At 35.7% G+C, this 27,850-nt stretch overlaps 1 protein-coding gene across 2 annotated transcripts in view; it reads right to left on the bottom strand.

The window, feature by feature from the left end:
* Nucleotides 1-27,850, bottom strand: part of LOC115612623 (rab proteins geranylgeranyltransferase component A 1-like) — a 68,997-nt gene that overhangs the window by 18,333 nt on the left and 22,814 nt on the right. Inside the window, exons 5-9 of one of the 2 annotated variants that reach the window (XR_003993097.1) lie at nt 24,444-24,810; nt 22,486-22,602; nt 21,710-21,830; nt 19,021-19,242; nt 3,819-3,896 (exon numbers count right to left, since the gene is read on the bottom strand). Coding sequence is in view for 1 of the 2 variants with exons in the window: in XM_030497131.1 (XP_030352991.1) it covers nt 3,819-3,896; nt 19,017-19,242; nt 21,710-21,830; nt 22,486-22,602; nt 24,444-24,810 (909 nt within the window). In the remaining variant the exon portion in view is untranslated. Of the gene's footprint in view, nt 1-3,818; nt 3,897-19,016; nt 19,243-21,709; nt 21,831-22,485; nt 22,603-24,443; nt 24,811-27,850 lie in introns of both variants that reach the window. The other variant, XM_030497131.1, reaches the window with a different exon arrangement.

Below are 27,850 nucleotides of genomic sequence, written 5' to 3' on the forward strand. Positions count from 1 at the left end.
CAGTTTCAATCACATTCTATTCAACATGTGTTTCGCTTGCAACTTTAAGAAGTTTTTTTCTTAATGTTAACCTAAGTGATTTCATTCCCAGGCACTCATTTGAATGCTGCAAATAAACAAGGAAGTCAAGCTGCTACAGTGCATTTCTAATTATAACCTTTCTTATTGTTTATGAAACAATTTCCCCTGCCACCCCCCTACACATTATCGAAGGGGAAAGGTTGATTAAATGTCATGTTGCATCACTCAAAGCCAGCAAAAGCAACTACACAGTTTTTATTTTCCTGCTAAGTGTTGTTTCCTCTCCTTTGTTCAGGAATAGCAATCACATCCTATGTTTGATAAGATTTTAAACAGAGAGATAGCACTTTTAATTTCAGTCTCCACTTTACTTCAAAGGATGATGCTGAGAAAATTTCTTTCAAGTACTGCTTCCAAATACGGAAAACACTTATGCACTGACATTATCAGGTCTCTGTCATCTGATATGTGTTGCGACAATGAATCATACAGAACCCTCCATTGACCTTCTTTCAATGTGTCTAGATAAAAGGATGAAAATTAGAATCCATCTCCTTGCAGTGCCACGAGTTATAAATGTACTTTATAGGGCTCATTATCCAAACTAATGGACTAAGGGCGACATCCTTGAAATGGACTTACCAGCACTGACAAAGCCAGTATGCAATATTTCAAGAAAGATATGTAAATTACTATGTGTTTGCTATATCTTTTTATTACAGATGTATAAATTTCCATTTATCATCTCTTTTCCATTTTTGAGACAGAATTGTGCAATTGGAAACAGATGTAAAGTGTGATCAACATAAAATGCCTACCATTATTATTAATGCAATCTATGTAATTGGAAGTACTTTAAATTTTATATGTACCCAAAAAAGGGCCCTATAATAAACACAAAGAAAATAAACAATAGAAAGAAAACTAATTAACATGTATACATTTGATGTGCCTTTTTCTCACCCTAAAGAATATGACTTGGTTTTTCTTTTCTAACAGAGCACCAGATGTTCTGTGTATGCATTAAAAGGCAGACCTCATCTGATACAGTAGATAAAAAATAGACATTTTCAAGAGGATTACCAAAATCTTAAAACAGGTACATCTAAAAGCTTCTCTACTTTCACAGTCTTCCCTGAATCTTATTTTCATAAACTATAAAAAGGATTATAGTAAAACAATAAAAATAATTGTATAGTTGGGGATAAAAATCTACTGTTCTCTGCATATACAGTTACAAGTAGTAAAAAAGGGAAAAAGAAATTCAACTAGATATTGAATGGGGTTTTATTTTTCTTGTGCTGAAGAGAACATTAGCCATGCCTAGAAAGGAGCTGGAATAAAATTTGGTAATGTTTAAGGACCTCATATTAAACTCTAAACTATCAACAAAAGTTTGAGAAGAAAATCAAGGCTATAGCTCTAAGTACAAATTTTATTTTTGTATTTGTACTAAAGAAAGAATACTAAAAGTAATGAAAAAATAACTGCACTAAGATATTGATGAAGTATGGAAACCTATGGAAGATGCTTGTAAGATAGTAATGAATAGTGTGCAATTTGGCTACATTTCTACTTTTGGGAGCTTAACTTATTTGTAATGAAGGGAAGCTGCCTCTGAAACTACAGCAGCAGCTGTAATGACAACGAGATATGAATTTGTCTATTACCAATTACTATTAATAGCCTGTTGACTCAAAAGCTCAGTAACTCATAAATACCCTCATTAACAATTTGATAGCTGATTTTTATTAGGCAAAACACTGAAGCCCAAAGTCAAAGACGAAATTAGAGCTGGTGCAGGAAGGAAATACACTGGAAGGAAAGAGGTAACAGGAAGAAAGAAAAAGAAGGGAAAGAAATAGCAAAGATCTTAGCAACAAACTGGACAGCTTGCTGAGTAACACTCTAAGGAAGAGGCTTAGCAAGTAAAAGCGGTATTGCATTCATGTGAGGGAAAAGAAAATTAAGAGAATATAACTGAATAAAAACATATACATACACCTGGTTCAAAGAAACTCAGCTTTTTGAGTGACACATTTGCTACAGTGAAGACAATGTTTAGGACTTTTAAAAATTATTAGGGGAAAAAAGAGAACATTATATGACTTTCTTGAACTGCAGAAAATACTTTTTTCAAAACATATTTTGACATAGGCTGTGTTATTTGCGTTATCTCAAAGACGCCTGACACTTCTATACATTTTTGGTTGGTTGGTTACTTTTCTTCTGATGTAGAAATGCTACTTGGTAGAATACCTGCTTTCAAACTACCTGAGACCTAAAAGGAGCCAACAGGAGCAGGCAGGTGGCTCCAAGGAAAAGCCAGGTGACTAAACTTGGGAAACTAGATGTGTTGTGCTGCTTCATATTCAGCATCAGATAACGACATTATTAAAAGAAAATGGCAGAAATAAAGCACTAAAGCAGTGCGATAGCTAAAAAAGACATTTGAAACCTATCTGGAACCCTGAGGAACTTAGTAAGTCTAAAACATAAAAGCAGGATAAAGGAAAAGCAGCACCCTGTTTTTTTGGAGTACATATAACATTAACGTAGAAAACATTACTTTCAAAGATCTTCAGAACGTGCAACAGAAGCTGTAAACTGGGGCAACCAATACCACTGATGAGTTAAGCTCTCCCTAGAGTGGTGTTTGGAAGTTACTAACAACAAGCTTTGTCCCTCTTAAAGAGCAAATTAACTACTTAAACGTTTTTGTAAAATAAAGGTGCCTACAGTAAAATGTCAAATATTACTCTTAAAATCAACTACAGAGTTTATGAAAAGAGCATAATTTCATTTGCATATAAATCATGCACTTAAAACAACAACAAAAGTGATGAAATACTATCACATTTGCATCTCAAAGTCTAGAACTGTGCAATGAACTTCAGAACCTCAAGGAACTGACAAAGATCAAATCTGTTGCTTGACCATATCGTGACAAATGATACAAGTGCCACGCTCAAAGAATCAAATGTGCAGTGCAACTGGAAAGTAAACACATTACACTGGTCATTTAAGTGCTAATTTCCCTAATAAAATGTTACTACATATTTTCTAGCTTAATCTTAAAAATTTTTTACAGAATGTTTTGAACTTTTCTATTATAGAAAATAAGCTTGAAACAGACTCTTGAGAGCTGAAGTCTCCATTTAGACTAATAATTGATTGAATGTATACAACAGAAACCATGACAATTTACAGAGGTGTGAAAAATGCCACTATGGAAAAAACTATGGGTTGATTTTTCTTAGCTCAACTTTAAACCTGCCTAAAGGCCTGATATTGTTGTAAAAGAATTTATCCTAGGATAAGAGGGCAGCATAGTTTATGACAACAATCTACCTAAAAACTCATTAAAGTCTTTTCTCTTGGAGTGACATGCATTATCAGCAAAGATTAATCTGATGAGTCTTTAGGTGAGCTCCATTTTTAAAAATGCAATAACAGAGGGCTTTGTTGTCATCTGATGAAAATCAATTAGAGTAGGTAAGGCCACAAGGAAAACTAACATCACTCATCACCAGCCCCCCGGCAGCTGAAATGATTTGTCTTCCAAGCTTGGGTGATCAGGAGCTGTAGTAATATCACAAGGAAATTAATTTAGTTTCTATATTCTAGACCCACTTTCCTTGTTCTGGAGGACCTATACACAAATTACTTTTAATCAAGGTTGATGTGTTATTAATACCAAGGAGGATCTTTGAAGAATCATTTTTTTTTAAATTGACTTAACACATTTTTCATCTGTATTTTGTATATAAACAGAAGGTTACTTATATTACCCTTACCGTCCAGATTCTTTGTCCACTACAAGGCACCGCACAGAATGGCGAAGACAATAGATACCACCAAACACAGCACACAACCTAGAAACATATTAGGGGGGGAAAAAACCAAAGGTTACTCCTAACAACTAATTGTAATCAGTGTGAGTGTGTCATAAGCAGGCAAAGTACTGTGCATGTTGTAGTACATTTTTAATGACATGTCTCAATCTGAATCAGACAATCAAAACCAATCAAAATAAAGCATGTCCTATAGGTTTTTTTAAAGGATATGTTGTTAACTTCTTTTTTATTAGCATCTATCTTATTCCTCTGAATAGTTACATTAGCTTGAACACTCATTCTGTTACCATTTTCAGTCATTCAGAATGGAAAAGCACCTATTTACTAAAAATGCATAGGATAGCTACTGATATTCTGACGAACATGCTGTAGAATAAGAAAGTAAGAACACACAATAACCTTCCCAACCTCCTACAGAATTCTAAATGTAATTCAGAAGTATTTTTCTACTCTTACAAAACGTCCCATCAGAACTTCATTAACTACCAGCAGCTCAGATTTTGAGGGCATTGAGAAGTGCTACAACAGAATGAAGACTTCCTCCAATCTAAAGATGACCTCTTACAAATATATTATGATAGAGTTGCTCAAGATATTCTGTGCCTGGACTGACAATAAAAAGAAATAAAAAAAAATCCTAAATTAAAAAAGGAACCAGGCTGACAGGTCAGTTTTCAAAAGCTAAAGGATGCCAAGCTATTTAGCAGTCTTCCACTTACAAACAAAACCCAATACCTAAACCAAAGAAAATTAATGCTACCCAACCATTAAGTCAGTATTGCAACTCCTCTGTTTGTAAACCCTAAGGAGAATTTAAATAAACTAGATTATGACATTTAAATATGGGGGACTCCATGTGAAGTCAGCCCATCAAAATTTCATCACTAGCCAGGCTGTTTCATTACCTCCTTGTACGGATCTCTGGCTGAAACTTGCCACCAGACGATCCTTCCTATGCGCAAAGCCTGAAGCTGCTCTCCAGTGAGGCTGCACAGTAGAAGTTCAGTTGGTCTGGTGATACAACATGATCCCAGGTTAACACCTGCGTCCTAACTTCCTGTATCTGTCAAAAGTCAGGCTTAGTCTCTGGGGACTTCTTTTCTGTTGATTCGATGTGACACGAAGTAAATTAATTCACAAAAAACCGCAAGTTTAGTTTTGCCAAGTGATGCCTGAAGTTTTTACTGGACCCACATTAGCACTGAAATGACTGTGATTATCACTAGTTTTAACATTTTTTTTAAATTCTAGCTCTTGAAAGATTTTAACATAACCCCACATTCTTCAAAATCCTGTCAAGCAAATATAAAGATCCAATATCCTTTTTACTATGTATTTTAAGACCTCTTTAAACTTCCTGTGACACCGCTATAATGCAGAGAAAGTCAGGATCCTACAGGAGCAGAATATAAGTTAGAGATTCTCAAGGATGAAGCTTCATGATTAGAGGTGTGAATTAAGAGAAACTTCAGTCAGTTTTTTGTTTACAGTGCATTATTTCAGGAGCATTCCTATTATAAGAATAATACAAAATGGATTATGAAGTTCTCTAGAATTTGGTGTGACAAAAGGTAAACCAGTCGAACATTTTAAAATGTATTTCTCAAATGATGTTAAAAAAGAAATAATCTCTTTACTCCAGTCGGCATGGAAATTACCTAGTGGAAAAAAGGTAAAAAAAATAAAAGTGGGGCAGATGTGTCTGAACCCTTACAATGTAATTTCAGGTTTGGACTGTTTGCAGTGTCTGATCTCTCTTGTGAATCTTTAATATATTTTTTTATTTGGATCAATTAGCTATCCCTGACCTCTTCTCCTGTGTGCTGAAAAGAACGAACAAATAATTGGCATACTGACATAAACTGCATATCCTTTTCTCAGAGAGAACTGCTCCATCAGAGACAACTGTCAAATGCCATCAAGTGCCATTTGACAACTCCTCCTTTGTCCTACAAGTTAAATACACCTGTATTCTTCTTGTGATCCCTATTATTCAAAAGTAAATAGCCTCTTGTGAGTAAATCATAAAACAGTCCGTGGCACATTCGATGCAGTGACACTCTGTTCCATTTCACCATGTCAGAGATGGAAACTGAGTTTTCTGGGTTCCCGTTCTTCAGCCAAGCTGTGGTATGATCCAGCTACATGATGTGAAGCTTACAGATGGAAGGACAGAGCTGAGACTGGGAGGGCCTAAAAATCAGAAATTCTACCTGCCATTTCATTGCCAGGGACTGCTTAGGCATTGTATTTAAAATGTGTAATTTTATTTACCTTGTGGTATAGTTTACACTGTAATTTAACAGATTAGTGTGGCTACATTTCTAATACCTGCCTAGCATTAGCTAGGTGTCAGGCTAGCCAAAGCAAACAATCAACATGAGAAAGGCAGGCTGGTTTGGTGGAACTTAGCTCTCCCAGATGTCTGGGATGATAGCAGGACTTTCCTGGTTTATTAACAGTTGGGGGTTTTTTGGTTTGGTTTATTTGGGTTTTTTTAGATTTTATTTTGAAGAGCTTTAGGTATCTGTTTCATAGATGATGAACTTGAAAAGAGAACTTTTATTTTGTGAACCTGACTTCCTAAAATGGAATCCATACTGGCATTTGAAAGTCCTATTATATATTTTGAAGACAGTTAGCACCGTAAGACCTTTTAAACTGCATGAATTATACAGTACGGCAAACAGCTGAAGCGTGTTGCCAACTCACATCTCTTGAGCTGTACTCCAAAGGGCAGCACTCCCAGGAAAGCTCAGCAGTATCTTACCACTGGCTGAATCAGATCAGCTGGTTCCCTAGAATACCTCCTTCACCCATGCAAAAATAGGGAGAATATACACCATGTTGAATGCAGGCCTTGGTTTTCTGGAGATTTTTGAAGATGACACAAAGGTTAAACATCCACTGAAGAACTACTATAGAGCTTTGAGCTATGGGCTTATTATCTCTAATGCTGCAATCAATGGCTTCTTGCCTGACAAAGCACGTATTAGGATCTTTCAAACCAACTCAGACGAATTTATTTCGTATGTGGTATATAAGAATAGCACTATTAACTTAACTAGAACTAAGATTCTTCTGTTAAAAACTATAAATTATATTTTTCCTTTGACTTCAACCACAGTCAGGGGCTTTTTAATATATGCACTTTATTTTTCTAGCGTGCTTTGAAAGAACTTTGCTGCTTGGCTGCGCAAAAATGTGAATTACTTATTTTCAAGAGCAGCCTGCTACCCAGCGGAGGAGGGCATGACCTGTTTTCAGAGTAGGCCAGTGGAAAACTTCTCTTTTCAAATGAAAATGGAAAGGAATTTTGATTGTGTTGTGTTTAACAATTACAAAGAGCCAAAATACTTATTAAAACAGCCTAGCATGAAAAATGACATGATTAGGAAGAACTTGCCAAAAATTATTTAAATATAGAAACTGAAATATTAAACTAAATGGCATCCCGATAATTTATGGCAAAGTAAAATCATTGTGCTAACATTACTTTCATACAATAGGCTATTCAAGATGATTTGACTGTACCTCAAGTACAAGGCAACTCTTTGATACCATTAACCCTAAATGACAGACATTTAAACTGATATTACTCTAATTAACTGGCGACTGCCTTCACCAATAATTCAAGTTTTGCTGAAAGATAGCAACAACACTGTACTCAACTTCAACTTTGCCCTGGTGACATCAAATCATATTACAGCTAAATTAACAGTTGTGAAAATTTTTGGCCTGGTAGCCTTCCATAATGCACAGTCTTTAAATGCCATTTCAGTTCCCATTAGGGCAGGAATCAGCAGTTGTAATTTTTAATATAGCTGTGAAACAATAGGACGTATGAAAAGCTGAATTTTTGACAGCATATTCGCAATGATTTATGAGTTTGTATATAATTTGATTATTCTATTAATTTTACTGATTACTGATTCAGCTAATATAGTGAAGGTCACCTACAAAATAAATCTTCATTACATTTCACAGAAAGTAACTGCCTCCAACTAGTTGTTTTCTTTAATTAAACACTAATGTAACAAGAGAGAAAATAGGCTTCAGGGTTGCTGCATCTGTTGATACAAGAGGAGTTTACTGCTTTGATGTAATGCTCTCCGATATTAATTGAACAAAAATAGAATGTCTCTCCATCTGACACCTTGATTTTCAACACAAATACCATAAACACCCTCAAATTACAGACTTACCCTTTGTTCATTCTGAAACTACATAAAAGAATTGGAAAACCATACCACAGTTACACACCAAACCCCTAGTTTTTATTTCTATCATATAGTTTGTCTTCTACTTTCTAAGAGGTATAGAGTAATTAAGAAAGAATTTTTCTCCCCAGCTGAACAGTCTTCTATAGCAAAACCTATTTGCTTCTTTCCTTAAAGATGAATTCCGCATGTACAGCACAGCAAGCTCTGGAGAAAGATCAAAGCAAAACATGCCAAGTGCTGAATTAATGGATTGTCCTCTTTCAATTTATTTTTACACACAGAGCAAGCCGTGACCTGGTTCTTATGTTAAATTCTATGGTTCCTGAAAGTTCCCTAGAACTTCAGCATTTCCTACAATATTGTTCTATGTTTCAAAAACACTATCAAGTAGAATACAGACAAGTCAAATTAATAAAACAGCTACAGTTAAAAGTATAGTTTTTCCCAGCACAGACTTCCCATAAAAAAGCCAAACTTCAGTTTGTGCACCCACCCAGATGAAGATAAAAAAAAACAACAAAGCAAAACCAACCGAAAACCACCACCAAAGAAATGAGATAATAATTGACATGAACCAGAACTGTCCTGGCATTTGGAGAACTATGCGCTCAAAGAAGCAAATGGAGAGTCAAATATATTGACTTTTTCCTGAAGACTCTGTTCAGCATTCCTGTGAAATTTAAAAAAAAGTCCTAAAAGATTACAGAGAATCAGCCTAATTTCTAAATCCAATTAGCAAAATCACAGTTTTAAAACTGTCAGAAAGTTCCTGCCTAGTTATCAAATGGAAATTAGTTAACTTTCAAAGAGTATTTGGCAGGAACCACAATTTTTATGCCTGTAGTCATATAGCAAAGTAATTTCTTTCACCAGATCTTCTGTCCTAACATGGTAAAACAGAAGCACTGTGACTGCGAAATGCTTTAGAAAGTGTTGCTGTAATGGCAAAGCTCCCAATCAAAACACTGTGGGGGGAGAGCAAACATTTCTGCTAATTTCGTTTTCAGCAAACTCTTTTAATGTAGAAAGACACAGCAGGCAGGAATGGTGACAGCTCCAGGAGGAAATGCCACAGCTGAGAGGGGTTGGGGAAAAAAACCAAAAAAAGTAGCCCAGTCAAATGTCATTTTACAGCCAATTTCATAGTTCGTATTTTTTCTAGGGATTTAAAAACAAAATTTCATTTTAAAACTAAGAAATCGCTCCTTTTTATTGTATGTGATTTAGGCAGCTATATATAGAAATGTACAGTAACATACTGTGAAGAATTCTAGTAGAGCATATAGTATTTGACAGTAAAATAGATAACAAGATAGAACCTGGTGTGCCCGATTTTGTTTAGACCACAAACCTCAAGAATCTGAGTAATATACCAACTTACCGCTTACCCCAAGATGCATCAGACACTCTGTGCACTTTTTTCCATAATTACAAAACAGGGTTAATTTAAGTCTATTTCAGAGCCATGACAACTTATTGTTCATGATATCTGAATGGCCAAATCTGCACTGAAGTGCAACTATTTCAAGAGTTTGAACGCTTGAGTTCCTATTACGTGATCTGCAAGTTTAGGGCTTTGGCAAGTCAATGCTGCTTTTTATAGGCTCAAGATTCCAATTCTGTTTTCTGAAACTCAAATGTTAGAAGACATTGCAAGAAAAAGCTTAGTTCATCATACAGTTTTATGTTCCTAGACTTCCAGTCTCACTTCATGCAAGGGTAGATTTATTAAGCTGTTTCTAAAACCTGAGAAAGTTCTGCTGACAAAAGTAAGACTGTGTTTAAGCTCCATTTGCACTTGACAAACTGTTAGTAATTTAAGCAACTGCAGTATTAGCAAGCTTATTACTAATACGAGAGCCGTATTACTAACGACTCTCATGGAAGAGTTGTTCAGATCTAAGAGTGGTGAAAAAGTAGCTTGGTTGCATCCATTAATAAATTCCTAAAATAAACAAACCAACCAACCAACCTAAACACAACAAAAACCAGAGACCAAGTGACAGAGTCTTGGGTGACATGGTTTAGAGTGTGGTGCCACTACCCATGGCAGGGCGGTTGGAACCAGACGATCTTAAGGTCCTTTCCAACCCTAACTATTCTGATTCTACGATCTAATAATGCACCTGAAACACATAAACACCACAGAAATTTTCTGTAATTATTCACTCGTTAGCTATCCTCTTTTACAAGTGTTCAACTATGAAACTCATTTCCCATCTTCCACATTCAAAATAACCACAGAACAAAAATCCTTGTTTCAGAAATATTGAAGTTGCACAAATATAACAACTACAGGAAAAAGTGCTAACACATACGTGCGTAGTACTTTACAAAAATCTGCTTTAGGATGTCGGCTACCCAGCTTAAAGTCATTTCTGGAGCACAAATGCGCTTCTGAAGCTCAGCACTGACTGTGAATAGAAGAGTTTTGGTTCAACATCACCCTCACACAGGCTACATGAATGTGGCCAGTTCAGCCCCTGCTTGCCTGCAAGTGTAACGCAAGCTGTTCAACTGCCACAGCTGCTGATTCAGCAGATGTGACATTCTCTTATCTGCTGTATCCTTGCTTTTTGCAGGACAATTTGTAGAAATATTTGACAGATCAGACCTGCAATTTGCAAGAGAGCATAAACCACACCCAACTTCAGCTTCTTGTAAGCTCCTACTTTCTGGTGAATAAGAAAAAAGATGCTAATTTCCTGAGGTACACAGGGATGAGAGACCCTTGATAACAATCCTCTGTACAACAGGAAACAAAAGAAACTCTACAGGAGGAAGGCATTTAGCATACAAGGATTTTGAAAGCAGTCTTTTGCAAAAGATTAATCTAATTTCTTGGTTTATGAGAAAAGAAATTAAATGTGACATCCTACAACTTGGGACACTTAGGAGGGAGAAAAATCTATTTGTGCAGGAAGGAGGTCTTTCAATGCTGATGAAAGATAAACCCAAGTCTGACCATAAACTCTTGATGGCTAGATTACTGCATGGTAACAGGTCTCTTGATCAAATAAATTTAAAAAGTCATCAGATTTGTGTTAAATTTTAGATTTTCCCTCTTGAACACAACTGCTCTTTCCAGCAGAAGTGTTCTGTGGTGTTTTGTTTCTTGTTTAAAAAAATAAACAGTCTGAGATTTTGCCTTCTTAAATAAAATACTTAGAAAGAATGGTAAGTGTGATTTTACCAAATCAACCTAACAGTTGTTGACAAGAAAATCTCAGGGGGAGTGAAAATGTAACTGTTTGCTAAAATCTTAATCAAGTCACAAAGAATTGTGAAAATTCATCAGGGTATGAATGCAGCCAGCAAGAGTCCCATAGAACTACTACTGGAAAAGTATTGTCTCTTGTTGAAGCAAACAGGGTTATTAATAAGTTCTGCTTCCAGAATAAATTTATTGTGCTTCCAGAAACTGCAAAGTAAACCCAAACACTGTTCAATGATGATGACTGATATAATGAACTATGAGGCTACTGTCTTCTCATCAAAAATTCAAAATTTGAGGTAAAGAATTTGAGACAAGGTCTAAACCAAGTAGTTGCAGAGCCATTAAGTTTTGTCAAGATTATGAATGGTCATAACCACGATGTAAAAGACACTGTTTCTTAACTAAGGACTTTGTTAACCCGAAATAGTTTGTTCAACAGACTTAGTCGGTACATTTACATCTCGCTTTACAAATTAGCTAAAGCCAGACCTCAACATGAAGTTGCTAGAAAATTAACCTGCACTTCAAGCAGTGTACCCTTGACTGTGTTTTGGGCAAAGATCTGAAATGAACTAGAGGATAACCACCACATTTTAACCATATTGTAGCTGTGCTGGTATAGCTGCATAAGAAAATTTTACCAGAATTTGAAAGGAAAGTTGCTCAATCCTGGCTTGTTCAATGGAAGAAAAGTTCACCGGAATTTGAAGGAGAAGCTGCTTAATACTGTCATAGACAATGGAAGAATTACATAAACGTTTTTCAAGGATATTGCCATTAACACTATTCTTAGTGAATCTACATTAAAAATCATTCTCTGGGATGCTAATCTCAAGAAACAGTTGAAGCTGTTCCTTGCATAAGGTCAGTTAGCTGCAATTACACAATAGTTCTGCCCTCAAAGAGGAGCTTGGGAGATCAGGGCTGGAGGGCAGAGACAAAAAACCGAGTGACTAGAAACCAGTCACCAAGCATTAGAGCATTAGCTCATCTGTAAAATCCATTTATGTATTTTCTGCCTCAAGAAAAGACATAAAAATTCAAGTTACTTTAACCCTCAATGAAATTCAAGGACTATTTTACTAATTCAGTAATGTTTTGGGACCTACCTTTCTCTGCCTTCTACTTTAACGAAAAAGCACTCTGCTACATTACATTTGCATTTACATCCCAGATTTGCTTCAATAATAAACATTCATGTCATTTCCATAGATCCTCTGATAATGCTGTAACATATTCATATGTCCTAGTCATTATTCTCAGGAAGAATATACAAGCCAGAATCTGCATATCCCCACACAAGCAGAGAGCGATTTACTTATTAGAAGACTGCGAAGAGATAATACCAAATAATGTGTTAGATACACAATAGTTTCTAAATTATTAAAGTAAATAATTACTGAAATATCATCTCACTAAAGCATTTGTATTTTGTGCTTTTAAGTTCCAAAGATGTTTGTAAAATGAAACAAGATTGATCAAGAATGGGAGTAGGACAATGTAAGTTATTCTCAGCCTTTTTAATACATAATGTTACATATATTTTTCCTATACCACAGCGCATATTCTAACCACTATAATACAATTTTTTATCTGAAAACTTTTCCATGCCTAGTTAGGGATCTGAAATCAATATACTTTGACAACATTTGTATGATTCATGTGAATGTATCGTGATATATTCTACTGGTTGAAGGCCTTCATGAAGTGTACACTTCCGAAGAGCACTGTATTTCTAGTCAGTGAAATCATGAGCAGAAAAGCTCCTCATATTTGTAAATACTTTTTTTAAACAAAGAACTGACAAACATCTCACTGAGAAGAAAGATAAAATCGGGAGGCATTTTCAAAGTTTCATACACTTACAATGCATTTCACAACAAAGGTTATTTCCAAATTAAAAGTCTTTTCCTGTCAAATTCTGAGAAATAATGTGGGCAAGGACACAAAAGCATTCCATAGCTTTATTAACGACAAGGCTCACTGATCTGTGAATAACCTGAAAAAAATGAAGATTATTGAGTTACTTTACCAATCTATCCATCCATCACTAGTGAACAGGTCTCAGAATGATGGATTATCTCACTTCCCTGATGTTTATCCCGAGAAAGAGTTTCTCCTTAGAGGGAAAAACAAACAACTGATCCTACAAACAATCACGCTAACTAGCTTACCCATTTTGCATTCATCTGCCAACAGAGTGAAGAGAAAGATATCAAGTTTGTCTTAAAAAGCCAAACTACGTCAAAAGTTTTATGATTTCACTGAAGTGCCAGTGAAAACAATTAAAAGGAAAGCAGCATTGCAGCTGCTCATACTATTCAGTATTTTCGTAAAAACCAGGTAAAGCTGACAGTTGTCAGTAATTTCAAGTTAATTTTTCAGCTCCAAAGAAATGGAATAATCCTAAATGACCAGAGATATATGAATACAAAAATCATGTATTTTGAAATGTAGGCCTGAGCTCATCTCTCAGATACAGCCTATGTTTTTTAAATCACTTGCAATTCTTTCACACTTGCACAGAATTGCATACGTGCTGAGACTCAGCTCTGTCCTGTCTGATCGTCACAAGGAATCACAATTGTTTGAATTTCTCATTAATATGCCAATTCATACAATTAACATATAGAAAAGTTATGCATATTGCTTACGTGTAGAGACATGGTACTTATGTTCAGATGCAAATGAAATGAAATTGTAAGTGCTTATTACAGTCAGGTTTCCTGTAGTCCAGCCTTCATTTCAGAACAGCAAAATCTTTCTAGAGATTGTAACAGGAACATAATTGGAAATGTTGAAGTACCTGAGACTACCTCAGAAGCTTTGACATTTGTAGGAGATCATAGCTCAAATATAAGGGTAAAAACTGATTATTCATTTTTGAAATATATACGGGAACCTTCCAAATCAATCACACGATCCATCATATCTCAGCCTGGACTCTCAATCTTCTTGTAAATATAGGGATTGAAAGAGATGAACCGGCTTAATCAGAGCTTTCCTCCATCACAAGATTACTAGTGTCACTGACACAGACGCAAAAATGACTAATTTCAGCTAGAATCTGTAACAACTACTTAAAAAAGGTTACATTGTCCACCAAATACGTACAATATGTATAATTTCAAAGCCTATTTATAGGAAATGCAAGTCATTAACTGACCACCCATAAAAGTCAGTGAATCACCAATTCCTACAGCAAAGCAGCTGAAGAGATTCTACCACCTCAGCACCTATTACCATGACCACATTTGTTAATTCTTGGATGACTCTTAACAAAGAGGAAAAAGACACGATGTGTCTGTCACCTCTTTATGAGATGGCCTTTATGAGATGGCAGACAGCAGAGACTCTCCAAATCCCTCCAGAACTTCAAATGGGAAAAACTTTTGGGCACAAAAGTAGTGGACGCTGTAGTGTCCACTACTGCTTCTCAGAAAGTCTTGTTTCCCTTTGGATGTTCATACTTGCAAAAGCCCAGAAAAAAGAATCTGAAACCAAATAGAAGAGAAACAATGCACAATCCCTCCCCAAAAAAAAATTCAGTGTCCATAAAGCAACCGTGGAGAAAAATCACAGAAGAAAGGCCACCATCTACAAATGACTTCTCAGTTCTCACCCATTAAAAAACACTGGTCACAGGTGAAGAGAACCACAATTGAAAGCTCCAGAAAGACTTCTCAAAGGAAAACTAAGAGGCATATTTTACTGAGGTGAACTGTAAAAGTGAACTATATGAAACAATATTTAGAAAATAGCACTTCCAAACACTCCCCAAAAGCATAAAAAAAATCAAAAGCTTTTGCACCTGAAAAATGGGAAGAAAGGAGACTCAGGTTACATAAGAAGGAAAATTTGGAAGCTGTCAGTTTTAACATTAAACTCCTACATAAAAAAATATTTGGGATATTCCCTAATGTTTTCTAAAACCAGAAAAAAACAACAAAATCACACTAAATATTGTAAATGTGGTATCACTGAGACTTCACAATCTTCAATGATGCCCAACTATAGTTTTTCTTTCGTGACATTTTCTCAAGACAACGAAAGCTGCATTACACATTTGCAACAAACATGTTAACAGCAGAGTGCAAAACATACACTGATCTCCCTTCATGCTTTACATATTGATGTCTGGGTGTCTCATGTTTACCATACCTAATGTAAAGCCTGGCTTTGATTTTCCTCAAGAATGAGCTATTACTATATTTATTTTTACTAAGCATGCTTCTGCTACTTCATTAGACAGGAAGAGATGTAACAGTTTCATTCCAAGAAGTTTGAACCAAAAGAAGCTGTTACACAAGCCGGTAAAGTTTTGCTGCTTGTCAGCTCGGAATAGTGTGAGGCTTCCAATGACCTTCCTTGTATCACGAATCCAATTTATGGAGACAGGAATCTCACATCTGTACCTCGGCATATTGGGAGGTACATTACAGTGATATAAAAGTTTAATTTTCTCTCCTAAACCATACCTGTTTAAACCAATAAAGAACTAACACAGCTTTTACTCACTCAAGTGTCGTCAGTAGTTATAAAACGTTGTACTGTTTATGCAGAATTCATTTAGAATGCAAGGATGTGACTTACAAATGTCTTTGACTCATTCACATAAATATGCATGTATGCCATTTATAACAGTAGCCTTGATGAGAACACACAGTGTAACTGGCTGCAAGAAACGCTTAAGAGGTTTACATTAAAACAGAATATGGAACGGTGGTTAGAAATCACAGAACAGGTGACACCTTACTCTGATAACCTGGTGATAAAAACTGTAGGGTATGATGTATAGGTTGTGGCATTACCACTTTACTATACAGTCTGAACATCTGAATATCTGTTCGGATACTGCTCAGTTTCTGCGAGACAGAATAGCCAAGGCACACCACATCTAAAAATTGTGATTAGTCTCAAAAAAAAATTGTGATTGCCTCCTGAATTGTTCACTTAAAACCAAAGACATTTAGACTTTATTTTGTATTCAAATGTTTTTAATATAAACCATTTAATTACCTCTTGGCTTTACAGAGCAATTTGCTTCAACTATTAAGATATAGTCCTTATTTTAAGACTTACAATTTAGCAAAAAAACCACCCTGAAATGCAGCAATCAGTGGACATAAATAGAAAGTTCAGGCCATCTGAAGAATTCCTGTGATCATGGAATCACGGAATGGTTTGGTTTGGAAAGGACCATAAAATCATCCAGTTCCAACCCCTGCCATGGGCAGGGATGCCTCACGCTAGACCATGTTCCCCAAGGCTTTGTCGAACCTGGCCTTGAACACTGCCAGAATGATTTTCTGATAAGAATATCTAGAAGACTTCTGGACATCACCATTGCCAACTTGAAGTATATTGCTGCTACAGATCAGAAAACTGCACATGCTGGCTATTAAACAAAATATAGTCAAAAGGCTTGCAAGAATGCAAGAAAAATTATATTGAGAAGAACCTACAGTGCAAAAAATGTAACTAAAAAAATTCTATTTTTTAATTATTAAATTTACTTTTTCCCCCAGATATTTACATCAATGAGGTTTAACCGTGAAACTTGTGGCTCTGATAGTATTTTGAATTATTAATCTGTTTGTCATGTACAGATATCTGGTCCCACATGAAGATGTATGGAGACAGAAAGACATCTTTCTGTAGGTCAAAACCTACAAACACAAGTTCTATCGCATGACTATGTCCAGAGTACTTACCTTAAACAATTACTGTCTATAAATTTTCTGTCTGAGCACCTAATTACATAGGTTCACATGTTTTAAAATCTCCATACAAACAGAGTTTAAGGTAGAGATGAAAGGCTACCGCCAAAAGATGTTACCAAGCAGCATTTCTAGTCAATGCAGCACAGAACAATGCCTCGCTGTCTAATGATCAAATCAAAGCATTAGATAATCTACATCATATAGGATGATTCCATGTGGCCTTCATTTGTTGCTAAGGCCAAATAAGACCTTGCACAACACAGCTGGCTGCTGGTGCCAACCAGCTACTCTGTAGATACCTTCCACGAACTCTGACAATTAGTCCAGAATGTTTCTATCAGCATATAATTGCATCCATCCTATACACTGACAAATAGGCTCAAGCTGCTGAGGCCACTGTTCTAGCAGTAATTTAAGTACTGTTACAGAGAAGAAAACCAGAATCTATCATGCAGACAAGTCAGGAAGATAATGTCCAACAGTGTGCTGTAAACCAGAATTTCTGAATAGTAGCACAGATGTAAAAAGCAGAACTTGTCCACCAACAAAGAAGAAAGCAGGTAAGACTTGGCACTGATACTTAAACGAATGATATACAAATATATCACTCAGACAACAAAGTGGCCTCACCATGCAATAGTGCTTCTTTTAAATAGAGCTAATGTTTATTTCAGACCTCCAGGTTACTACATTAAAAACCCACATAGAGCAGATGGAAAGGCTGCTTGCCAGCAAAAGAAAAGATTAAAAAACCCCTCAGCCTTTTAAAAACCAGTTGAACTGTTGGAAACAACTGAAAATTAAAACCGCCCACCCTCTGCACATGTATCCTTAATGGTCCCCAAAAGCACCCGTCAACGACTCCTCTGCTCGAACTCTGGTCCCTAGCATACCTCAGGAATCACGCTAAAGCCTACATTATCATTGCCCACAGTTCAAGCAGAAGGGTTGAAGTGGACGTTTATCCTGGAGTCAATAGAGGATTTTTGGTTTAATTACTTTGTAGGGCTGAAGTAGTAGAGAACATATGGCTGCTGTTTAAGATGTTGGAGTATAAAACCACAGTTTGTATATGGCTCAGTGTAACAGGGCTTCATGATATCTTTTCTGCTGTTCAAGTCATAGGTGGGAACTTGTGGTCTACAAAATGATGCCAAGAGGATAAGGACATGATTTCACATCAGTTGCTCTGTTTGTAAAAGTCTGTGACATAACAAAGGTGAAAGGATTACATAACTTTATTTAATAATAAATAAACGGGACACACGGCCTAAGTTTGCTTCTTTGTGAAAAATCCAGTTCATTATTAAAATGCCAGATGCACTCGCAGCATTGACTAGTAACACAAACTGAAAACACGTATCCTCCTGTAACTTCAGGAAGACTAAACCACAAATTTTCTCTGCCTACCGAAATGCACAGCCATCCTTTGGGACAAACATGGCACCAAGTCTCCTCTGTCAGTTTTAAAAAGGGATAGCTACACAGGAGTTAAATTATGTCTTCCTTATTTCCTAGTACTTCTTACCATAGGCAGCCACCACAACAGCCAGCAATGACAAGTTACATTTGGAATACAACGACAGAACTGTAGAACTTTTTAGGTTGGAAAAGACGTTTAAGATCATCAAGCCCAACCATTAACTTGGACTGCCAAGTCCACCACAATAGAAGCCAATACTTTTAACTGCAAAAGGTATTAAAAAAAACCCAAAACCAAATTATGGCTTACTAGGAGTTTAGAAGTAACGTATCTTCTGCAAGTAAAGAGTTTCAAGATGTTAGAGTAGCATTATTTCCAACTTATTTTTTAAATTTTCCTATTTTTTTGGAGGGGGGAAATTTCACATCCAATGAAAATGTAAAGCAAACAAAACCAACATGAAATTGTTAACAGGATGATTCCTATTGAATGACATCTATTAGCATCAGGATTTCATTTCTGGAAGATACTTATCAGAAAAGTGAAGCTTACCTACAGAAGCACTGTGGGATCTCTCCTTGACCATACAGTGGAAACAAAAACGGTGTATTGCCATAGCGGCCAAGGCACTGAAGAAACTTTTTTGTTGCCTGAAGACCTTCAAGAGTGCTGCAATCAGTCTCTGAAACCATGGCAATCGAGTGAAGAATGAAGTGCTGCAAGCTGGGTGTCAACTTCTGTGTTCTTAAGAACTGAGCAAATGTACTGTTCTCATAGTCTGAGGAAAAAGTAAATTTAGGTAAAGGGTACAATATAACATTTGGTTTTTTCTCATATGCTTCAACTTAAACAAGTACATTTGTACAGAGATGAACAAAAGCAAACGAGTTTTTAACAAATGTCTTGCTGAAAATGGATAATCCAAGTCAATGGAAGTTAAAAAAAAATCTACTCCCAGAAGTGACTTTTCTCAGAAGACAGAAATATCACTCCATTAAAATATTTCAAACCAATGCAAACCCATTGTATGGGTGTCCAACAGTCTAGAACGCAACCTCGAGATACAGCCTCATCCATTCATTATGTTAGGCTTGATCTAAACCCCCTTCTAAACTGTGTGAGAAAAGCGAGCAACTGCAGACAAAAGTCCATTCAAGTGCCTTGGGATGCTCCTTCCTGTAAATTACCCAAAATATTCAACCTGAATGGCACCCATTCAAGAACAGTATGGCTGAATCCATCCTGATACGGTTAGAGTGTCTGCCTATGCGCAGAGAAGCCATTCACACGGTGTCTTAATCCACAGATGAGAAGGCACAGTATTTATTTCAAATCGATGACTTGCAACAAACAAGTCTGGATGAGACACAAAGACGACAGGGATAAGGAAGCATATCTCCCTTAAAATTAATACTGTTGCTGACACATTTTGAAATTCCAAGAAACACAAGTCTTTCAGGAGATGCTTAATGCAAGTGTTGCACGTCACTGATACATGTCTGAAAAAACCTCATTATGTTAATAACTAAATTATCTCCTCCCCTCCTGGGAAAAGACTGCATTCAAGCAACAGCATACTTTCACACTACTCAGAAATCTGCTCATAAGCTTATTTCACTCATGCATAAACTGACAGGTAACACTTCCATCAATGCTGAGACTACTATTATTAGCTATATATTTGTTTAAGATTCAACCACTGTTTTATTACAAATGTATCTTATTACCCTTTCTGCAGCCATGCAGCAAGTCATAAAATGAGAAGGGTTTTTTGTTCTATCATTCTAAAAAAAACCTCTCAAGTTTTGCCTCACTTCAGACTTCTTACATAACTCCAAATTTTACAGAAAAAAGCTTTAAAAAAATTCTTCACTATCATGAACTCTCCCTATTAAAAGTCTGCCTTCCCACGACTGGAATGATCTCGCCAAGAGCAATTTGAAATTTCTGAAGTCTTTACATTAGACTAGTCTGACTCAAAATACTCCCAATTACCTCCCAGGCTATTTCAAAATGTAGGACCAAAATCTGTTTAACTGCCTCTGGAAGTAAAATAAATGTAATGTCATTTAGGTACATGAATCAATGGATTCATTTAAAATTGATGTGGCGTCTCCTTTCTTTACTTAATAAATTTTCTAAATACCACCTATATTCTCACTCTGAGCACCTCCATTTCTTCCAGCAGCAGCAAATCTGATATTACCTGTAATCTATAAACCACTTCAGTCTAATGAGCTTTTCCCCCTTCATGATTTTCTTGAGTTTATCACAGACTCAGTTTCTGCTAACCTTAGCAGATCATTCTCTATATTGACCAATTCTCTCTTTCATATGTTTAAAATAATTTTCTCTAACATTTGTACCTAACCTAAGGGTCTTGTTCAAGCAATCAAACCAGTATCTTAACAACTGCTTCTTTTTAATACTAGATTCTTTCAAAAATACTGTCTAGCTGAGCTACTGTCAAGCTACAAAAGCACCGATATGCTTCAGTCTGAAACTTATGTCAATAGTTTAACTATTCCTCTTTCCTCATTATTTCTCTTTGACAGATTTTTCTTTTATTTTTTGCCTTAGTTTACTTTTAGTCTACCCAAAAACTGAGAACATCACTTCGTTCTTTGTACCCTGAGGTGCATAAACCCAAAGCACCTTCCTTCTGTTAGCCAATTTTCCTCTTTGACCTGATGCTCATTATTCTTTGCACATTATGGCTCAAACATATTCAGATTTTTTCTCATCTAAATGAGCCAACAGTTGATAAAGGCACTTTGAACTTGTCCTCTGCAACTAAAAGGCATTAAATTACATTTACTTTCAAAGTTGAAAAATCCATTTTCTCCATTTCTGACTTTGTGGCAACACACCATGATTTACGTATTACTTCCCCCCCAAAAAAACCACAACAGAAAAGAAAACCCAGCTACATCAAACCATTTTAAAAAATCCCTGTGATGGGGGACAAAACACCTAAAAATGATAAAAACATTTTGCAACATTGCTGTAATTTATATTTCACTGTTAAAGACAAATCTAAATAATAAATGATGTAGGAAGTAGAAGAGCAATGCTGAAGTAGAAGAATTTAACATTGCAGTGAAAAGGTCAGGAAAAGGCCAAAGCATACTTTAAAAATGAATCCATAAAAATAAATTTCGTGAAAACACAGGAGAGCTATCGCAATTGTGCATAACTGAATGAACTCATAAGGAGAGAGTGTATACTGTTCAATGAAACACCACCTTGGTATTCTTCAGGGTGTTGTTCATAGTCCAAACAAAATGTCAGAAATTTCATTAGCATTCTCTTTTCCACCATAGTGAGCTGTCTGCTGTTGAAGACATCTGCTCTAGAACAAGGTACCTGGAAAAGAGGTTTTAATAATTTCAGGTACTTTCCATAATCTGGATGTGAAAAGCATCGAGCAATACTATAGTCTGACTACCTAATGGATATTTCTGTTATAGCTATTTTCTTACATACTTCTTTCCATTATTTTCTATTATAATAAAAGTTACCAATTTTCCACAATCAAAATTGTAAAAAACATGTTTCAGTCTCTTCCTCTTTTTCTTTCGCTTCAATTTCATTTGCATCTCTGACTGCAGAAGTTAATCAATAGAGTTGCTATTAACTAACTGTGCCAAGATCCCCTGTTGCCGCTATCACACCAATGACTTCTAAGTACCAGAGAAAAAAATCAAGTCTATGCTACAAATTTTAAAACCTAAAACCTGTGAATCTTTAAGAATTAACTGCCAAGTTGATCATGGTCTTAATACTTTACATGAAGTAAAGATTTCAGTCAATAATTTACTGGACTGCACATTCTTATTTTAGCTATGCAAAAAAATATTTACATATAAACACACACAAACACCTTTTCATTCCAGAAGTGAAATGAAAATCAGAATCTTAAGGAAGCATACTAGCTTACGGTTACAAAACTCTCAAGAAACTGATTTCTTGACTTTAAAAAGACGAGATTAAACACATGCAATGCGTTGTTTTACGATACCTGTTCTACTTTTCCTTCTCGAAAGGCAAGAATTCGTGTTGCATTTTTAAATTCTGCATATCTGCTAACGTTCGACTTGATCAGGAGGTCAATTAACAGACCTCGGGAGTACAGCAACTGTCCAGGGAAGAAAGCAAGCGGTGAGGTAAGAGAAAGTGCATACACCAAAAGAACACAGCGATACCACCGGCATTCACTTGTAAGGTGCTTTCTGTAAGTATTTGCAAGTACACGCAGTAAAGTAAAATCTGAATAAAAGAGTATCAAAATGTAGTATGTGTAACATAATACTAAATGAACTGAAGCAACCATAGAAATGGAGGAGACAAAGCAGTCCACAGGAGAGAAAGGGAGAAGGTGTCAGCCTACTGCTTTTAGTTCTATTAGTCTGCGAGTCACAGCTTGAGACAATTTTTTGCATTGTCATCTTGAATAATTTCTTTGTATTGTACGCTATATATCCTTGAACATCGTATTTTACAACCTTCATTTCCCAATAAGGTGACACTGTCTGTGTTGTTTCTTAAATTACCTGAAACGATAATATCACATTTCCTAAATGTAAATTCCTTAACCCCTCAGTTAAGATTTAGTCATATTCTGCTATATTAATCTATCATCTGCCTACCTTTACTCTTTCTAGACGCTACAGATACATTATGAAATACTGAAGGGACATAAATGTAACTATTAAATGACAACATATGTCTGAACTGAAAAGCATTGGAGATTAGTTTAAAATGCTTCAAGGCTTTTGGCCCTGAGGAGCAGAATCTGCATGATCACACAGAAGTTTTCAAGATAAAGGTTTACTGGAAACTAAATGGACACCACAAGAAAGCCTGTGTCGCAGCGCCAGAGAGACAGCAATGCAAACTACTAGTCTTGCTCTTGAGACTACTCTTCAGATAGAATTTTTGGAATTCACTGCAGTTAACAGCATGAAACACAGTGGTGCAGAAAAAGTATTCAAAGGATACAAAATAGTATTATCTGCTTAACCATTATACACTATTTTTTTTTTATGATGTCATTCCAATCATGCATGAAAGAGGTATTTGGAACACAGAGCCAAAACTTGAAATAATGCAGTTTGTAGCGTCTCCACAAAGAATTTAATGAATTATTGAAGGAAGGTTTTCTTCCAGTTTCTCGAGGTCTGAAAGATTTTTCCAGGCAGAATATGAAAAATTAAGCATTCAGCTCTGAAAAGCCTTCCCTGTACTGCAGAGCACACACATAGTTTAAAGCACAGAAATTAAGAAAAATTTCCACTTAACTTGAATTTCCAGGGCCATATCCATCTACTGTGAAATGTATAAAAGGCAGATTTTAAAGTTTAAACACTATGATAACTATGTCAGACTAATAGTTTTTCCTCTAAGTAAAACGCACACTAGTAAGAATTCAACAGAATAATAACTAATTTTAGTCAGCTTGTATGTTATGGATTAACTGTAATTATTTTCTTTTTTCCCCAATAAAATGTGTTACAATCCAGAGCTTTAGTTTGAGTATAGAGATAATGAGAATTTCACAGGAAAATCTAAAAGCCAAGAAGCTCTCCAATAGGAAAATTATTGTTCATTTTAAAAACATCAAAGATCTGCACGAAGACAGATTTTCCTTGTTTAAAAATACAAGTTTTATAACTGTACTGTTTAAAAAGAGCAATTTTGCGGGTATTACTTAAGTGCTAAATTTCAGGAAATTTACTTTTATGGACGTATTTCTAAGCTATGTTTTATGGTCTCTCTGGTTATAAACAAACACTTAAGAGCACATGTGAAATAGCTCGTGTTTGTTTTAAGGGTACTAACTCTTGCCTACTTCTCAAGAGCATCTTTTTTGCCTCAAGGGTACTGGTGTGAGCTCTCCTCAATATTAATTTTTTTTAAAATTCCAGCCTTTTAAGTAAAGTAAATGTACTTCTATGAAAAGCATCATTCAATTCCTACCTTGGAAACTAAATCAATATTAAACCTTCTGCCTTCTCTAACAATTTGGGCATACGTGATTTTCTTCGGTCCTTGGGCAGAGCTTTCTGAGGGTGCAGATCCAGTTTCGGGAGTGGGCTCGCCTAAAGCCGTACTATGAGAACTTTCATTCTCAGGGGTTGTTTCTGGATCATTCCCTTCTACTGTGCTCGTTGGCTCTGTGCCTGCCGCCTTTTCTGGTTCCTGGCTCTCCACCTCTGGTAAGGTGCTCTCCACTGGTGTGCACTCCTTTTCCGGTTCCTGAGCAACCCCGTCAGCATCAGAGGCTCCAAAGGCAGGCAGCTTCGGCAATGCACCAGCTTCTTCAACATTTTCAGCTGAATCCTGACTGATTAAAAACACAGGGGGAAGAAGGGGGAAAAAAAGGTCTTTTAAAGAGTCTTAAAAACTTGTTTAAAGTTTTGAGTCAGTGCCAGGATGGAAAAACCTCAGGCATTACTATGAAAAGCATTAGAATTTCTTTATCTTGGTCTAATCATGTGTACCACCCACTAAAGAATACTAATTCTTTGACTGCAAAGCTATAATTCAAGAGGAGTATTTTACTGAGAAAAAAAAAACCAGAAAAATAATCGGGGTTCTTATTTTACATGGACTCAAAAGATGGAGTGAGCTTAAAATCAAAATCAAAACTCTTAAGGTGAAACACAATACATAACACAGCTACATAAACAAAAGAAATATAGTATTTTGAAAAAGAAACAGTAAAGCAATTTGATGAGTTTTTTCCAACGGATTAAAAAAACCCCTTTGAAATTGAAATGCGTAAATGCATTAAAGTCATTAAGCTCAAACATTTTAAAACCAAACTCACTGAAGAAAACAAAAGTGCTTTATATGACTGGGACTACTTTGCATCTATTACCATTGCAAGTCCATAAAAGCAGCAGGCAATTTTGACCTGAAGTTTAACTAAAACTTTCAGATTACTTTTCGATTCTGCCCTTGCATTCTAATTAGTTGTTCATATAACAGCCATACAGAATAAAGTTTCCTCATGTAGCAATGAGGAAACTCATTTTTATTTATATGTTATTCTTATGCAAGTGTTACAAATTTGTGTGTAGCAGATGAAGGCAGCAACAAAAAAGGAGGGACACACAACATTTACTCTGTATAGTCCATTGCCTTTTCACAACACAATTCTTTAAAATTCCTCTTATGAAGCAGACCTCCAACTGTAATCTCATCTACTCTTTTTATCTTGAACTTCAATGACATCTAGCTTAGAAACTACTACTTTTGAACTTGGAATTTTAGTTTATACTACCAGCTGAGATGAATCAAATCAGTGTCATTGTAAGTGAAAGGAGTGCAGCAATAATTTCCCTCTATCTTTTTATCTTTATACCACAAGCCATTAATGCACTGAATAAACAATTTAATCTTGGCTGAAAACTAACGAACTATGATTTTAAAAGTGACCTGCAAACGTACAGTACAAAATTTCAGGGACTACCTGGATGGTTAAAATTCACTGAACAGCAAGGAATTATTCTGTATACATATAAAAACACTCCCTTACATCTGTAGCCTTAAAGGTGGAAGCAGGAGCTCTGTTAAAAGATGGGAAAAAATCCTCTATCATTTCAAAGTTGCTCCTCAGTTATGAGCTCATGGAGCTCACATGGGCTCATGAAAGTAAGAGTTTGGATTAGTGCACAGCCACCAGGAAGCACTTATTCATGAATGGGTTAAACATTGCCCTGGGAAATACAGGAACTGCTATAAGGAAAGCACTAATGAAAGAAGTCTGTTTCTGTACATTAATTATGTCTTTCAGCTTCATATTGCAAGCATTAAATAACTATAAAATATCAAAGAGAGATAAGTACTTTCTCAAACGCTTTTTAAAAAAGCCATCTCTACTAAAACCACAAATGAAATTCAATTACATTTTGGAGTTCTTTCTAGATTTTGAGGGGGTTTTTTTAGGAATGTGGAACATGGTGTTTGTGAAAACTGCAAAAGCTGTTGCCAGGAATGTGATAACTAAGAATGAAGCTTTTATTTAACCCACCCTAAAGCTTTTTACAACACAAAAAGTCAGAGGCAAATTCTTTCTCTCTTCTCCCAAGCTCAATGTACAGCTCAATCTCAGTTTAAACATATTTAATTATTACTTTTTAAATCAAAATAAAATTTGGGTTCACAACACATTTTATTTTTCCGTCTATCACTCAGAAAAGCAGAAGCGTTATATTTACATATTTTAAATTTCTATTCAATTCCCGCTGATGAATACGTAAATCTGCATGATTTGCAGCTCTACACATTTTTATAATGAAAGCCAAAAACTGTATATAATCCAAATTCATTACATCCTTCCTATAGGAACAAATATCCCTGAATAATGTAAGAACTGTCTCTAAAAATGACTCAAATTGAACTTCTGTACAGACAATTCTTCTCCTATTTCCGAAAAAAAAAATACATCTGCAGACAAATTGTTGTGTAAATTTAGAATATTATCTTCCACCATTCATCAATTAATGGTACTAACAAAGGAATATCTTAAAATGAATGTGTCTTATTAATGCCTTGTAACAGCAACCCCTTCAGATAGGTCAAATGAAAAATTGCCAACCAGCTGGTTAATTTATTCAGCACAGGTGTTCACTATTTATTTTTCAGCCATTTGCCTTTTTTCAATACAGCCTGTTGTAGACACAGTATTCTTTTCCTTTGATGGATGCACTTTGTTCTAAGGCCATTCATTTCAGATTTGCACTGTGTATATTATACTGCTACCCAGCTGTTTATTCTTTCAAAATAAATGTTTAATGGTTACTTCATAGGAGTTATAAAAGTTAAGCAAAACCAACAGAATCTAGCCAGAACGTGTAAATTGTCAGAACCACAATAATTGACTCTCTCAGGAAGTTTTAAGTTATTTTGGAAAACTTTTTCTTTGCTAGATTTATTAACATTACCATTCTTCCTTGTGGGGTTTTGTGTCTGTATGGGTTTTTTTTTAAAGAATCAAGAGAGACAGCATTGTACCACGAGGCTAAGTTAAATGCTTAAAAGTAGAACCTTCTATTTTGTCCTGACTCAAGTGTAATGCTCACTTCTACAAAGCGTGAAATCTTAGTGCTAGGGGACTCTTTGAGCCAGCCACTAGTTACTATCACATCTTAGGAAAATCATATGCAAAGTTAAGAGACTATGAAACATTTAATCTGATTTAATACTGGTTCTGAGCAATATTTATTATGGCAACAGGATTACAAGTGTAACATTCAGGTGATATTGCTTTAAAATAACCATAACAATTTATCTGCAATACAATCAGCCATTACTGTGTAATATAGAACTTCAGAATATTCCAAGTCTGTGACCTTCAGATTGTATTATAATTCACACCA

The sequence above is a fragment of the Strigops habroptila genome, chromosome 9 (assembly GCF_004027225.2).
Source record: "Strigops habroptila isolate Jane chromosome 9, bStrHab1.2.pri, whole genome shotgun sequence".
Classification (NCBI taxonomy): Eukaryota; Metazoa; Chordata; class Aves; order Psittaciformes; family Psittacidae; genus Strigops; species Strigops habroptila.